This window comes from Haemaphysalis longicornis, unplaced genomic scaffold (genome assembly GCF_048455015.1).
Source record: "Haemaphysalis longicornis isolate Haplotype H1 unplaced genomic scaffold, Haemaphysalis longicornis Haplotype H1 scaffold_5, whole genome shotgun sequence".
Taxonomy (NCBI): domain Eukaryota; kingdom Metazoa; phylum Arthropoda; class Arachnida; order Ixodida; family Ixodidae; genus Haemaphysalis; species Haemaphysalis longicornis.
In genome coordinates, this window is record NW_027526385.1 from 67,423,501 (window position 1) to 67,438,519 (window position 15,019).

The 15,019-nt window shown below is 48.0% G+C and overlaps 1 protein-coding gene across 1 annotated transcript in view; it reads left to right on the top strand.

Annotated features, from left to right (window-relative positions):
* Positions 1-517: 517 nt before the first annotated feature.
* LOC144139725 (uncharacterized) overlaps positions 518-15,019 on the top strand; it is a 30,024-nt gene continuing 15,522 nt past the window's right edge. Inside the window, exons 1-5 of the mRNA XM_077672007.1 lie at positions 518-538; positions 1,215-1,372; positions 4,148-4,235; positions 8,824-8,999; positions 13,301-13,416. Coding sequence (XP_077528133.1) covers positions 518-538; positions 1,215-1,372; positions 4,148-4,235; positions 8,824-8,999; positions 13,301-13,416 — 559 coding nt within the window. The remainder of the gene's footprint in view (positions 539-1,214; positions 1,373-4,147; positions 4,236-8,823; positions 9,000-13,300; positions 13,417-15,019) is intronic.

Genomic DNA, 15,019 nt, shown 5'->3' on the forward strand with positions numbered 1-15,019 from the left:
CGAGTACCTCTGTTGCGTTGGTATACGGTCAGCTCGACCGGGCGGTCTCAGTGAACGGCGGATGGGTGCGCAGCAGTGAAAACAGTTCCGGCATGGGTTTCCCTCTCGGACAATGCGCACGACGCTATTATGGCTTGCCGACATTGGGAAGTGGCTCGGTCGTTCGTCAAGGTTGGCGAGCTGACGGGAAGCGAAAGGATGCCGTCTCTTAGTGTCGAAAAGGCGCGCGGCGTAGCATTTGAGGATTTGCGAAGCCGGCGTAGGTGCTGTTCGTTTATGGGTCATTCGCCTCGAGAATGCTCGCATAGGTTTGGAGCAGCTCTTCCCGCCGGTCACGCGGCGGGCAGCGGCGTCCCTTAGTCTGGGAAAGGGAATAGCCCCCGACTCCCTCATTGTGGCAGCACGCGCGCGGACAAATGCGAGGCGGCAAGGCGGGGATACTGCAAGATGTTAGCCGCGCGAAGACCGCTCTAAGCGTTCGGCTTTGGGTTTGAGCAGGTGCCACCCGCTTAACGTGATGGTTCGACCACTCCGCACGGTCAGTGACTTTAGGTAGCAGATGTCTTGTCTTTGCATGTCGATTGCAATAACGTACGCGGGAAACGTACTAGGAGTTTCATGAGCGAGAGTGTTGGGTCATGTGACCGCAGGCGGGGACATGTTTAGGATTGGTTGGTTCTTGTGGCCAATCTGTTCTCCATATGAATCATGTTGAAAAGAGCTTTCGCTCTTTCTTGAACGCCCCCTTTGGAGGCGGGGTTTTTGGGATTAAAACCAGAGTGTCGTGTTTTATCCAGGGTTGGTCGGTCGGTCGAGAGGGATCTAGTTCAGTACATGCAGATCTTGGCCGAACAGGATGCTGCGGGCAGAGTGACAATGTAACCGCCATTCTGTCCTGACGTAAATACTTAAAGTAAGTAAATAGTGTAAATAAACCTAATATCCAGAAAGAAAGGCAGTCCTCATCTATCACCTGCTTCAAGCATCGGACGTCGGTCATCGGAGCGACTCGAGATCGTCCTCTCGGCTCCAGCATCAAAACAACCTCATTATTTCGGCTTCATATTCACCAAGAGGATGTAGAGGTGAAATCTAACTGTATACTAGATAGTGAAAACTCGATTCACGGTGCAAATAAGTTTACACTGTAGTATCGGCTTGCCGAAAACGGTGGCCAATTTCGTTTTCTGACCGCCGCCCTCGCTTGTGCGCAGGAAAAACCACCCACGCAATCAGAGGCCCTGAAGCTGAAATTCTGGCGAGCCTCCGAAGGGGCGTCGCTGCTCAGGAGGCGCCTGATGCCGTACACGTTGACGACACTCTTCAAGAGCTCCAGTGACGGCACCATGTTAGCGCGGCCCATGTACTTTGAGTAAGTGAATGGGCTAGAATCTAGGATTTTATGTCTAGGATCCGGCTCGGATCCTATCCATAACGGCTATGGCTACGATCCGGATAGGATGCAGAATTTTATGGAGTACCCGCACGCGCGGAAAATTGCAATGTTAGAAAGCCAGCTAAAAAATTCCCGCATCTCCACGAAATGAATCATGACGAGTGGGCGAAGAACTGGGGATCGCTCTTACCGTAAATCACCCGTGGGATTGCCCACTCGCGCATGTAAATGAGTGACAACGCGTGTGTACAGTATATACAATTCTAAACTAATCCAAGCCGATACAATTCGATTTAATCCAATCCAATCCAAATTCAATCCAATCCAATTCAATACAATACAATGCTCCTTGCGCATGCGCAACACTGTGTACACGGACGCCAAGGGATAAGCCACGGACAAAGCAAGGTCCTAAGGTGCTTCGCCCCTAATAAAGACCAAACTTACCGGCAAAGCAAACGCATGACGGTAGGGAACTCTCCCCTAAGATGTGAGAGTGAGATAGCCAGCAATAAAAACCAAGGCATTTCGCCAAAGCAAATGCATCTCGCCGCTCGCATCGGAGCTGATCAGTGAATGCATGACGTTGAGGGCAGCGCAGTGTACTTATACGGCGATGAAGCGTGCTGCAGTAAAGAACGAACGTACTGGAGCGCGTACTATTAGAACGCGATCTCCGCCATAGCTTTTTCCCTTTCAAAACATGATTTGGACTAGTGTCACTAGATAAGGTTACAGAGTACCGGCACTCTTTCCCCCTTGTTGTTCCGTGCCGCCACGATCATTGGTCAGTTCGCATCACGTGACATTTGTTTACACGGTAACGATTTATGGGCGCCGCCATTTTGTTGTTTATGCGTATTAGTCGCCAAACTCTGGTAGGCTTAGCTTGTCCTCCCTGCTCTGCGGCTGCGCGTGACTGACTCCGTTCCGATAGCGAATCAAAGATAACGCGTTCAGCAGAATTTCAGCAGCAGAAGTGTGTCGGAAGATACCGTTTTCATAGAGTTTCATACTAATATACACTAGAGGGAAATCTCGCGCCACTGTCTAGGGCAGCCCACGCTTCAGCTAGCGTTCCGTCATGTACCGGGCAGGCACGTTCCACTTGTCCTTGGCATGGCTCGTGAACAGGCTGAAAAGTTGGCTCTTGCTGCGAAAAACCCAAACTATTACTGTAGCAGGTTCATCAAAATTGCTTTTTATTATAAAATTGAACCTCCAAAAAGAATAATTTGTCAGTGATTATGTAGGAGCTTCATGCACGATGAACAAGAAAAAAAAATGTTACCCTCTTTTGTGAATTTTGGCTTCAAGAAAAAAAAAAAGCCATATGGCTAGCTAAGCCAAGTACGCGAAGAACGTCGCTAGCGGCCATGGCGCCACGCATGGCGGCCCGCGACTGCAGCGACAGATTTCCCTCTAGTATATATTAGTATAAAACTCTATGACCATTTTGCTGCATTTTCGGCACAGTGGTTAACAAACAACCCGGCCGAAGTTAGCGGCACGACGGTGGATGCGGCAATCTCGCAACACTGATAAACACCAAAATGGCCGCCGTTGCTGACTTGCGTGCCTCAGTGGCGGTGCTCTGATACCTTATCTAGTGGCTCTAATTTGGAGCTAAAGCTTGTACGTCCCCTCCCCCGGATATGCATTTGGAGGGAATTCGTTACCAATAGGCACCTGTGTAACGATCAGTAGACTCAAATACAAGTGTGTGCGTGTATGTCGAATCAATTCGCGCCAAAATACGAAGAAACGAAAGCGAGGAAAGGGCCGCAAGTACAATGTAGTAGTAAAGAAGGCATTAGTGTTTCCAGGCTTTTGGCTTCAAAGCACGTAAGCGTACTTACGTGTCAAAAAGATGTTTTGTAGCGTGAGCTACACTGGCCGAGGATGAGCAGTTTCGCGTGACTTCTGGAGAGCCATGCTGCGCATGCGCGAGGAGCAGGGATGTCTCACGGCACCGGAGCCGCCGCCGCCGCCGCGACTGGATTTGGATTGGATTGAAGTGGATTTGATTGGATTGAATTGGAAATCGTTTTGGCAGCACTAAGCATGATAATCAGCTAATCCTAGACGAACAGGAAACCTAAGAATAACCAGCTGCACCTTAGTTCACGCTACGTATATCCTCGTACAGCCAAGCTAAGCCACTGCTAATTTTTATCAGCCTGTGTTGCATTTAAAGGGACTCTGCAACGCCTTTTTCGAAACCCTAAATGCTTGCAGAACCTAGTCAACCAACACATCCAGTCCTTAGATAAGGGTGTCGCAAACCACCTCAGCCAAATTGCTGTTGTATGCCCATCAGATAACTTAAAAACTTGCTCAAATCATTTTTTCTCCCTTTCTCGGTTTTGGCGTTCTTCGAGCGCTCGAATTACGTCTTTACAGCGGTGTAGGGGCTGTTCTTTCGTTCAGTTGCATCGATGAACGCAATCGATGACCAATTTAAAAAGAAAGCCATGAACACAATGCAGAAACGGAAGGCGTAGCTGCTCCGACGGGCAAATAACACGGTGCCGCTCCGTGCTGGCGATTACTATAGCTTTTGCAGTACTTCCAGAAAGGAAGGAAAGAGTGAAAGCGTTTATCGGAAGTGTTGCGGAGTCCCTTGGAAGTCTCACCGCATTATGTGAATATCATCGTTTTATATTTGCACAAACGGCAGCGCCCGTATTTCTATATGAGTTATCTCATCGCGGCAGTATGATCTTACTGAGAGACTCGTTGCTGTTTCAGGTTTCCGGATGACCTCAAAACCCACGCATACACGGCGCAGTTTATGTACGGTCCATGTGTACTGGTTGCCCCGTTCTTGAATCCTCCGGTGGGTGTGTGAATCGATTTCTCGTTGAACAATGAAAAGCTAAATTTAGACTTAGGCAGATTGATATTTTCCTAGAAGCACGCACATTTTGAATCCCCACCATGCGCATGCGCGAAACAAAAACATCTTGCCGAGGAGTTAGAGATAACCCAGTCGAAAATGACGCCAAAAACATTTCTGTAGTTTGTCGTATTTTCGCGTTTCGTACTGTCGTATTGTCGTATTCTTGTCATGTCGTGATTGTGATGTTCTTTCGGGTGTATTCCTGTCCTGATTTTCATGTTCCGTCGTGCCGAATTCCTGTCTTGTCGCACATGGTTTGAATGTTACTGCCAATTGTGAAAAGTATGCGTAAATGACAGTTCTGCTGTGAATACAGGAATGCTTGTCGCTGAGAAAATTGACTTTGTCGTTACGACAGAAATGTGTGTCGTAACAACAGATAGCATTGTCGTAACAACAGGACTTCTGTTGTCGCAACAAGTACGACAGGAATTGTTGCTATGTTTTTTGCGGTATTCCTGGTGTGATTTTAGACTGGGAAAGGGCAAGAGATTCACTAGGTTTATAGATGACGGCGCGCACTTTCATTCCTTTTCCTTTCCCTCAAACCATAACAACAACGTAGCAAGACTCTTGCATCTACCTATGGTGGTAAGTGGGAACGGCGCATCGGCGGGAGCCAAAACAGTTTCCCTCGCACCAGAGCCCGCGCGCAGCAAGCTACCGCGTGAAGCGCAGCTCAAGCGACAACGGCGGGCGGGCGGTGGAGCAGCGTTGACGTAGCAATGACAAACACCGATCGCACACAACTTCGAAATAGGTTTTCTTTCGTACACTCCTTGGACTGCACCCAGCTTCGCTGATCATCCTTCGTCACAAAGTTGAAAGGCCCTAAATTTTGTACCTGTATAACGGGGCACCACGTGGTCGCACGTCATGACTGCGGCTGCAGTGAAGCACTGCGAATTTTGGCTGCACCTCACTACCGGGGTGTGTAGCTCTACCCAAGAAAAGGGGACACAGTTGGTTCTCAACAACGGATTGCAGTTGATCCACTGAGCCCTGCCTGATCGAATAGAGGGGCAGTTAAACGGTAGCGTTAAAGGGGCAGTGAATGCAACACTCAGCTTTGTTTCATTCAAAAGATGTGGTGTTTCGTAGGGATCGTGCAACAAGACTGCTTCGCCGTGTCATGGGTACTCCCCAAACTATGCGGTGTGCAGCGAAGCCGACAACACTGGTGTAGTTTCGCTGAGACGGTGAATTGCTAGAAGTGCTACGTTGTGAACTGTGCAAATACCTTGTCTAATTGTCCTCTAGAAACGAAGTTATTTGAATTTTTTTGCTTTTTTACCCCTTCATGACCAGCGAACACTACGGAAACGCAGAGCGCGTCGCGTGGACGAAGTGCTTGCTAACATTTCCTTTTATGTCCGTGCGCGGAAGGCTTGTGTCAATGTTTTTTTGTTTTTTTTAGCATAGTGCAGATGAAACCGAATGGTGGTAGCCGGGGGAAAGGATAAGAAAAAAATTACACCATCTCCCGGTGGGGAACCATGAGGAGGATGCGAAGCATCATAGGCGTTCCGTGTAGGTTCCATTGTGTTGCCGTTATGTTGTTTCATTTATCGGAGCACGAATGGGAACGTAGTGTGAACCCCCATGTAGGGGCAGAGAAATGTAGAGAAGTGTAGAGACAGCGGACCGACACCGCCGTTACCTGATCGAACACCTCCTGGTTCCCGTCTTTCTTTATTGCATGCTCACTCTCCTACGCCGCTGCCCGCCCTCTTCGTCCTCTTCTCCGGTTGAGTTGCAAGGCGCGTGGCGCTTCCCGCCACAGCTTTCCCGCCGGAAATTCAACATCCTCTTCTAAAGTTTTCAGTTCGTCGTTTCCGTTGGCGTTCAGCGTCGCGTGCCTTCGTTGTATCAGTAGCTTCTTGGCGTAGTTTGAATGAGTCAAGGACATAAGACGCGTTCGTAGCAGTGGCTCCTGTCTTGATTTTGTAGCGCAGTGGGAAGAGCGCCACGTACCTCCCGTTGCGGCCAGAGAGTCGTACGATCGAAACCGGGCGCCGCCAACTGTTATTTTTTTTATAGTGTAGGGGAAGAGGTGCGGATGGACGGACGACAGAGCCAAGAGCAAGAGATGCTTCGCATCTAAAAATTGACGCCCTCCCGCTCTGCGAAAGTGGATGTCCAGTGCAGTTGTTGTAAACCCCTGCACATGCCGATTGATGGGGGAGGGTGTGAAATGTTCCTCGTTGTCTCGGCGGGCTTGTAACTTGCACTAGGCTCCTCTGGCGGCAAATGCGGGCTCTTGACGCATGCGCTCGACGTCTTGGGGAGAACTGCCGGATTCTGCCTAGCCCGACGCATGCACTAGCCCTCGAATGACGTCAACCCCCTCCCCTTTGTAGAGCAGCTGGAAACCTACCTTTACCAGCACACCTGGCGGGGGCGGGGTTCCATTGTTCACCGGCGCCTTATCATCCATGATGCGATTTCGATTCTTCTTTTGTGGTTTTTCTTTACACAAATGCTGAGCTTTATGCTGCACGCCTAATTATCCTCGCGCACATGCTCGGCGCCTTGTACGAGCTGGGTCCTGCCTGGGTATTTTGTTTACGACACGAAATTTTCGGACCAACAAGAGGCTAAAATCTTCGCTGCTTATTTAATTGGTGACGAACAATCGAAGTATCCAAGATATTTGTCATACGAACCTACGATTTTTCCAACACAGGCTCGAAGCTAAGCTTCGAGCCTGTTTCGTGTTTTTGATATTTATCAGGTAGTCCTTTTCGTATGAGGAAATGACGGGGTTTTCTCGATGACTACGAACATCAATGTCGTTTTCTTTTCTTGTGGAGTGCGGGTTTTTTTTTTAGCCATTGCGGCTTTCTGTCCCTCCCTGCAACTAACGGCTTCATGATCAATATCTCCGAGTTGATGTGCACGTATTTTGAGTATTTAGAACTGCTGTTTCATCTGTTTTCATTATTTTTTTGTGCCCTAATTATTACATGCGCTGGATCAGCACTGCGGATATCTTTTTTTATCTCTCGAGTTTTTTCGTCGCTCGCTGCGGCAACCGAAATTAATACAATGAGAACTATTTGTTGATCAGAAATACCGACAGCCGACTCACTGCCGAAAGAGATTCCTGTAAAATATGAAAATAGCGTTCGATCACGGCGCTTGTCACCTATCCTTGTGTCTTTTTCATCGCATTGTGTTCTGCCCAAGGGCAATGCGCTTGGCAGAACAGCGAGCACAGCTTTTGCGCGCGCACCTGAACAAATACAGAAATGGTGTGAAAGAAGCGCCAATTTCATTTTTAGTGGAAAGTGCACGTGCGAACGCAGCACAAAATATACAGCCGCAACCTCATTTAAGGTTACTCTCGCGCGTAATAAGCACCCTTCTCTCTGAGAATGTAGTTGAATTCAACCGATAAATTGGTAAGACAATTTCCTCAAAACACAAGCGCGCCTTTGCTTTCCTGAGGTAAGCATGTGTTGCTTCATAAGTGCACGGGGCGCAAGAATGACCCAGCCTAATTTATTGCTTCCTTTTTGCCCAGTTTTTAATACCAGACTTGTCTTGCTTGGAGCAGTCCCACTTCCATTTAAATGTAAACAGCTCTAAAGTGTAATTAAAAGTGGTCAAAAACCTGGATTTCAACGGCGTAAGACTGCTGGTTAACGGGGTTTGCGTTTGCTTGACGGGTGCAGCTACCTTCGGCAGATCTGTTCGGTGCGGAGCCGCATTATCCAGATACGTCGAAAACATGCTTGTTATTGAGAAATTCCATGCCATTTTCCTCATTTGTACCAATAAAAGAATTCAGAGCTGTCAGTGCAGCGACATTCAGCCCGCTGGGTTACACTGTTCGCCTTCGCAGACGAATGTTTAGAAGACGGTTGCGGCGCTCCCAAGCTACCATGGGACGATGGAGCGGCCGATGGGGGCGCTGACACGGCGGAGCAGCGCGCCCTCTTTAGGTGTCGCACGCTCCCTTTATACTCTGAGGCCTTGTTCGGCAGCAAACAGTGCTTTATTCACAGAGAAATATAACAATTTTAAACAAACTTTCAGTTATTCTATTGCGTGACATCTTGAAAACATTTTCTTGAACGATTTTTTTTTGCGCGAAATTTCAATAGCAGCAAGCACCAACTCACCCAATAGCAAGCATTAATGAGCCATTGGGAACAGAGGTGGTTCTTCCCGCATGCAATCGCAGCACTGCTCACTTGGGCTTACTTGCCAACTTACTTGCTACTGTCATTTGGGCTTACAACTTGCCACCACATTGTGTCTATTGAAGATTCAAGAATGCACTTTCTGTACATGTAATGCAGTAACCTAGTTTCCGGAAATATGCTTGTGTTTACATACTGCCTGTACTTCTACACTGTTACCTGTTTTCATGCACTGTACCCACCCCCTCTTTAACGCCGTAAAGGCCCTGAGGGTACTCTAATAAATAAATAAATAAACGGCTATACGGCTTGGCTTGGCTTGGTTTATTGACAACGTAACAAGGCAGTCACGACTCATTTCGTTTTCCCTTTCACAGAACTCCTCGACGAAAGTGAAAGAAGTCTACCTCCCCGAGGGAGTGTGGTACATGTACCCTGCTGGAAGACGCATTGCCAGTACCGGTGGCGCCGTCTATATTCCGGCGTTGTCGGACGGAGCGGGGGCCATCATCACGCGTGGTGGATCCATCATTCCCTACGCTGCGGATACCAGGTCAGAAGACGACTGGAACGACATTTATCCTAGAATATGGTGTTTGCCTCGGTGTAAGCAAGTACATATAAAAGGGCTACGTACATCCCCTATAGTCGTCACTATCGTCATCACCAATAACTACCACCGCAATCACCAACACCACCGCCATCATCATCCCCATTTCAGCTTAAAGATTTTCACATAAGTTAAAGCTACATACAAAGGTGCTCTAAATTAATCCGTAGCCCTCCGAAACGCCCATGAAGCTGTAGCAAAGGCGTGCATAACCACAAATTTAAGAGTGATACCTCCGGCATTGACAAATGATGTTCGTGGTTCGAATTCACAATGAGGGTGATGTCAAACAGCCTAACAACTACAAACCCATCTGCCTACCCCCCTTTTATACATGGTGTTTTCCAAGGTAGCCATCGGAATACAGGCACAGATTCACTTAACCGAGGAAACAGGCTTAATTTGGGAAAGGCTGTTTAACGATGAATCACATCCATGCCGATAACAAAGGGATATAGAAATTGACGGAGTATAATAGACCTTTTTACATTTCATCTGTAGACTACGAACAGGCGTTTGATTCAGCAGACACCACAGCAATTGTGGATGCACACAGAGCCGGACAAAGCCGCACATAGAAAAATGCGGCGGACAAAGGGATCTTGCAGGACATATGCAAAAAATGTACAGTCACGCAAAGTTTCATAACAAGAGGGCGCAGTTTCCTATCAGGAATTAAGGCTGCCAGGTGAAAATACACCATCTGACCGAAATTATTTACAGCCTTACTAGAGTGAGCATTCAGGAAGCTTGATTGCTAGAAGTCAGGGGTAGAAGTAAATGGAGCATATTAGATCATGATGGCTAAAACGCAAACAAACTTGGACAACGAAGAACACAGGAAGGGGCGGTGCTAGCAACTGAAAAGTTTAATCGAGAACACGCATGCATATACACGTACAATCAAAACCCGGGTGATCACATACTGTACGTTGCAATCTACCGCTCGGCAAAATCGCGGGGAAACAACAAACAAACCACTGCATATAATCACACCTATATGATGACGGTGGGTTTGCCACGGTGGCTCAGTGGCTAAGGTGTTGCGGTGCTGAGCACGAGGTCGCGGGTTCGATTCCCGGCCGCGGCGGCCGCTTTTCTGATGGAGGCGAAAAGCAAACACACCCATGTGTTCGAGATTTCGGCGCACGTCAAAGGTTCCCACGTGGTCAAAATTAACCCGGAGCCCTCCACTACGGTTAGCCTCGTCGCCTGCGTTGCGTCGGCGCGTGAAACCCTAAAATCAATCAATTGTATGTACATATGTACGTGTTCACGATTAAACTTTTCAGTTGGTAGTAGTGCCCTGTACTGTGCTCTTCGTTGCCCAAGTTTTGTTTGCGCTTTTCCGACCATGAACCTGTTCCAACGCTCCCAATTCGCAGTTCTTCTCGACGATATTGTAGTCGCTTAAAGGGGCCACGCATTTAAAATACAAGTCGTGTTTCATTGAAAAGACTGCTTTGTCCAGATCACAGTAATGTCAGTTTTATCCCAAACATAAAATAACCTAGATATTAAGGAGAACAGATGAACCAGTGGCGACTCATCAGCCCTTTTCCGGCACTTTCTCTGTGACGTCACAGAATCCTGTTCGGTAGAATCTCAAAGACGTCACAGAACTCTGTGCGATTGGCGGCAGCGCCGACCTATGTACTCCACCGCCAAGAAACGCGACTGGGTGGTGGTAGAGGGGCTTCTACTTTCGTTTTAACGTATAATTTCAATGCCAACGTGCAGCCAACACGCGCGAAATTTGAAAAATTTTTAATATTTTTTGCATTTTTTTCTGTCCAAAATTACGTTTTTCATGGCTGTAATGGAGCTGCGTGAGTTTCCAAAAGTGATGAAAGTGAGTTTCCAAGTGATGAAAGTTGTGTTTTGTCTTCATGGTAACTTTTTAAAGGCGTATCGACGCGAAATGTTCATGTTAGGTTTTTTTTTCGCTGCTATGAGTGTCTACCAGCTCACTAATCATAGAATAGCCCGTTAGGTGGCCTATATAGCGGCGTAAATAATTGTTTAGAGCCTGGTTTACTCGCGTCAGTTTCGGTTTCGACGAAACGAACATCGAGACGGCCGCCATGAGAGGAGGGCACACTTGACGTCACTGTTCCTGCCACACCACGGCCGGTCTGGACGCGCGACGGCCGTGGTCGCATGCTCCCGGCAGCGTGGCGTGAGTCCCAAATCCGTGACGTGGTACGTACGACGGAGCAGCGCGCGCCAACCGCATCCAGCGCGTTGGCCACGTCACCTTCACGTGGGCAGTACGGAACGAGAAGTAGCTGGCGTCATGCCGATGCTGGTGTCGAAAGGGTATCTTCTCAGCTTCCAGGGGCGTGCGAAAATCGAAATTGATTTAAAGTATGTTATACTGAACGGCTGTAGTTGAAACTTCGTGTTAGTTGTATCCACGTCCAAAGGAACCTTTTAACATAGCTATCTCAGCTTATACATTTTGTGTCAGTAATCCTCTAAGATTTGCAGATGGCACCATCCGCAGAAGACGTGCAAATGATTCAGGAACAGTACTCGGAAAGCTCAGCCTTATCGTTATAAATCTATAGTGGTTGACGTGGTTGAACGCAATTTTTTGGCCTTGAAAACAGGGAGCAGGGATAGGGGAGAGGGGGCCCGATATGCAACTCGGGGAAATCCGAGTGCCGTGGACGGGGCTGCGGCTCTGCCGACCAACAGGAACTGGTGTCCAGGATCAGCTTCCGAAGCTTAACGATGAATGAGTAATGTTAACCCACCCTTAACCGCAGCGAAAACCGGACAAAGAACGTCACAGGCAAGGACAGGCGTCTTCTTGTAATATTATAAAGATGTGACAGACAAGGACTGAGCAACTGTCCGTGTCTCTCATCTTTCGTATGGTTTTCGCTACACCCAACGGTGGTTTAACATCGAGTACCAACTAGCTCGTGCCCCTAAGTTCTTAAATACATGAGTAATTTGAAAGTAATGTAAATTACGCATGGAGAGAGCGCCCCCAGCCAAAGTAACGAAATATTCCAACAGGTCGGTGAGTATACAGCTTGTGAGTGTTAATCGAAGTAACCATAAGAAAATCCAGCGTGGACTTGGAATGGGGTGATTTGCATACGGCAGGCTGCAACCCATGCAACTTGAAAAAAAGCTGTGCAGCCAATTCTCGCTCCTTGTGTGACTCACAGAGCAATATCTTTAGCACTTACTAAGCGCTTAGAAGAAAAACGTAGTGTGGCCCATCGAAGCATGGAAAGAACACGGCCAGCAGTAACACGTAGGGACAGGAATCAACTGTCATTTCATTAGTAGAAATAACAGTTGTTTCTCGTCCATAAGTCTGAAGGAGCAAATTAGAGTGGAAGATTCGTAGGTCAACTCGATGGGAAGAAGTTGGGTTGTGCATGACATGTTTTGATATGAACTGACGGCTGGGTATACCACTGGGTTATCAGAATGGCTACCGAAATGCGGGATTAGAATGTGGGAAGTACAAATAACTCTTTCGAGTGATGAGGTAAACAAGCCTCGGCAAAGAATGTATTCGGACAGCGGATCGAAGCAGGCCAAGGGCAGTGGGGCATAAATTTGACCATGAGGAGCAGTATCTTCAGCATTGACAGATAACGTTCATAATGATGATGGGGATGAGAAGAGGACTTCTGTTCGGGATGTAGGTGCGTAGTACGCGCTTCACGACGCATTATCATCATCATCATATCATCAAGACGAAAAGCTCAATCTGTCGTCAGATCGGTATTGAAAGTGGCGGCTTGATGTCGCTAGCATTAAAACTTCGTCTGATAGTTACCCACAAGGTCTGCTGAGATAAAACGTCCCATGGTTATGTAGTAGTCGTTTGAGCAGTCCAACGTCATGTGATTTGTTAGTTCTGATAAAACACGATAAACAAACGCAAAAGTTTTGAGTCACCAGGTAAAACGCCAGGTGAGGGTAACCATGACCCTCCTGTATAGATTTCATGTGTGGACAGCAGACTGAAATTCCCAACTGCTTGCAACTCCAAGGTGATTTATTTAGTAACGATAGGTTAATTCGACGTTATGATAAAGTCGTCTTAAAGGCCATAAACATCTGAATTACATTGACAGAATTCAGAGCATTCGCGAGAGTTGGCTTTTCCGCAAAATCCTGCTGATGTACCACGACTCAAAGAAGCCCCGAGGATTGAACCGTATACGTATTCGCTGTAGAACGGCATCCTTTGCTACACTTCTGGTTCTTTGCAGGAAAGTGTCTGATGCCGCCACATCTACCCGTCCCGGAAGCATCGGCCTTGCGGTTTCCTTGGACGCCGACGAACAGGCCACGGGCGAGTTTTTCCTGATGCCGGAGGGGAAAGAAGGTACGGCCTCCGAAATGCTGCAAAGCTCATTTGGCACAGGTTCAGATCATTAGCGTGTGAAAACTAAACGTATAGGAGTTTCTACCACAAAAATTGGCCGCCTATCTCCTTCACTTCGTTGCAAATGTCGGCAAAAGACGATAGTCGTCTGGCGCCCCCGCCGAGTAAATGCTTCCCTTCTCTTTCACGCTCACCTCTCACATTGCTGTTCCCCTCCAGTCTCGTTCCTCCCAAGATAAACACGCTAGAGGTTTGCTCAAGTAAATTTAAATGTACCGCGTTCCACTGCTCCCGGTCGGGTGCCTCGATGCCGGCGCTGTCGTACGGCGGAGACGCGCGTGCATCGAGGCACCCTACCCCAACGTTCATAGAACCAGACTGCCCTACTCCACGTGCGTTCCAAGCGGAACGTGTAATCCATCTAGTGGAGCCTTTGGTTACTGTTGCGCTTTGATTTCTTAAAATGCCACCAGGAGATACAGTGGCGTGGGCAAGAGCAGGCGACAGAGTAGATTTTCTTTCTGCAGTGGTGCAGTAGATCATATGCTATCGCAAAAATCAAGCATCCGTAATTTTTAATAAAGGAACACCGCAAACATTCTTATGTACTGATTTTCTGCTTCATATTTGTGCAATGTTTGTTCTTGTTCTTCAATGTTGACAAGTATTAACACTGACACCGTACTCAGACGTTTAGATTTGGCTGTGGGTATATAAGACTATTACGCAGTTTTTGTTTCCCTTTGGACGGGTGGTTGAATCGAGTGGCGGACAGACGGAAAGGTAGACATACAGACCGACCGAAATGTCCGTGTTTAAGTAGCCCAAGAAAGACTACCGTTTTAACAAATTGGGGGCGTGTCAGAAGCCTCACACGCGTCCGAAAGCTCTGCGCATTCTCTGAAGCAGAAGTAGTAGTAGTTGTTGTGGTTCGAGGGAAAGGAAAAGTAAAGGATGTGCACTGAGGATATTTTTGAGCTCTGAAGGGAGCTCACCTGCATTCAACCTAGCGTCAGTAAATAAAGGCTTTTAGAGCATCGGCACTCTTTTCTCTCATTGTCATGTGCCGCCAGGATATTCATTGGTTGGTCGGCCCCACGTGATATTTGTCTACATATGGGCGCAGCCATTTTGTTTTCTAGGCGCTCTCTCTCTCTCTCTCTCTCTCTCTCTCTCTCTCTCTCTCTCTCTCTCTCTCTCTCTCTCTCTCTCTCTCTCTCTCTCTGCTACGCGGACGCTAGAGCGACCGGTCGCACTCTGCCCGTCGCAACCGGCAGCGGTTTCGTTTGGAGAGATGGCAACAGTGCAAGCCAGAAACAAAATGGCCCCCAGACGCTTCCAGGTGCACGAAGTGGCGGTACTCCTAAGCGTAGCTTATTTAGTGACGCTGATCAAACCCAGTGTCGGGGAGCTGGAGAAGAGGGAGAATGGAAGAACAGGGCAGAGTGGGAAATAAAAAAGGAGAAGAAAGAATAAAAGATGGGACTAAGTCCGGCTAACACATCAGTCAGTCCGGGACTACAGCCATGGCGTGAGGCCTGTCGTCTCCAGGAAGTGGAGCAGCTACCTGAAACTTCCTATTGCGTGGTGGCAGGCCACTTCG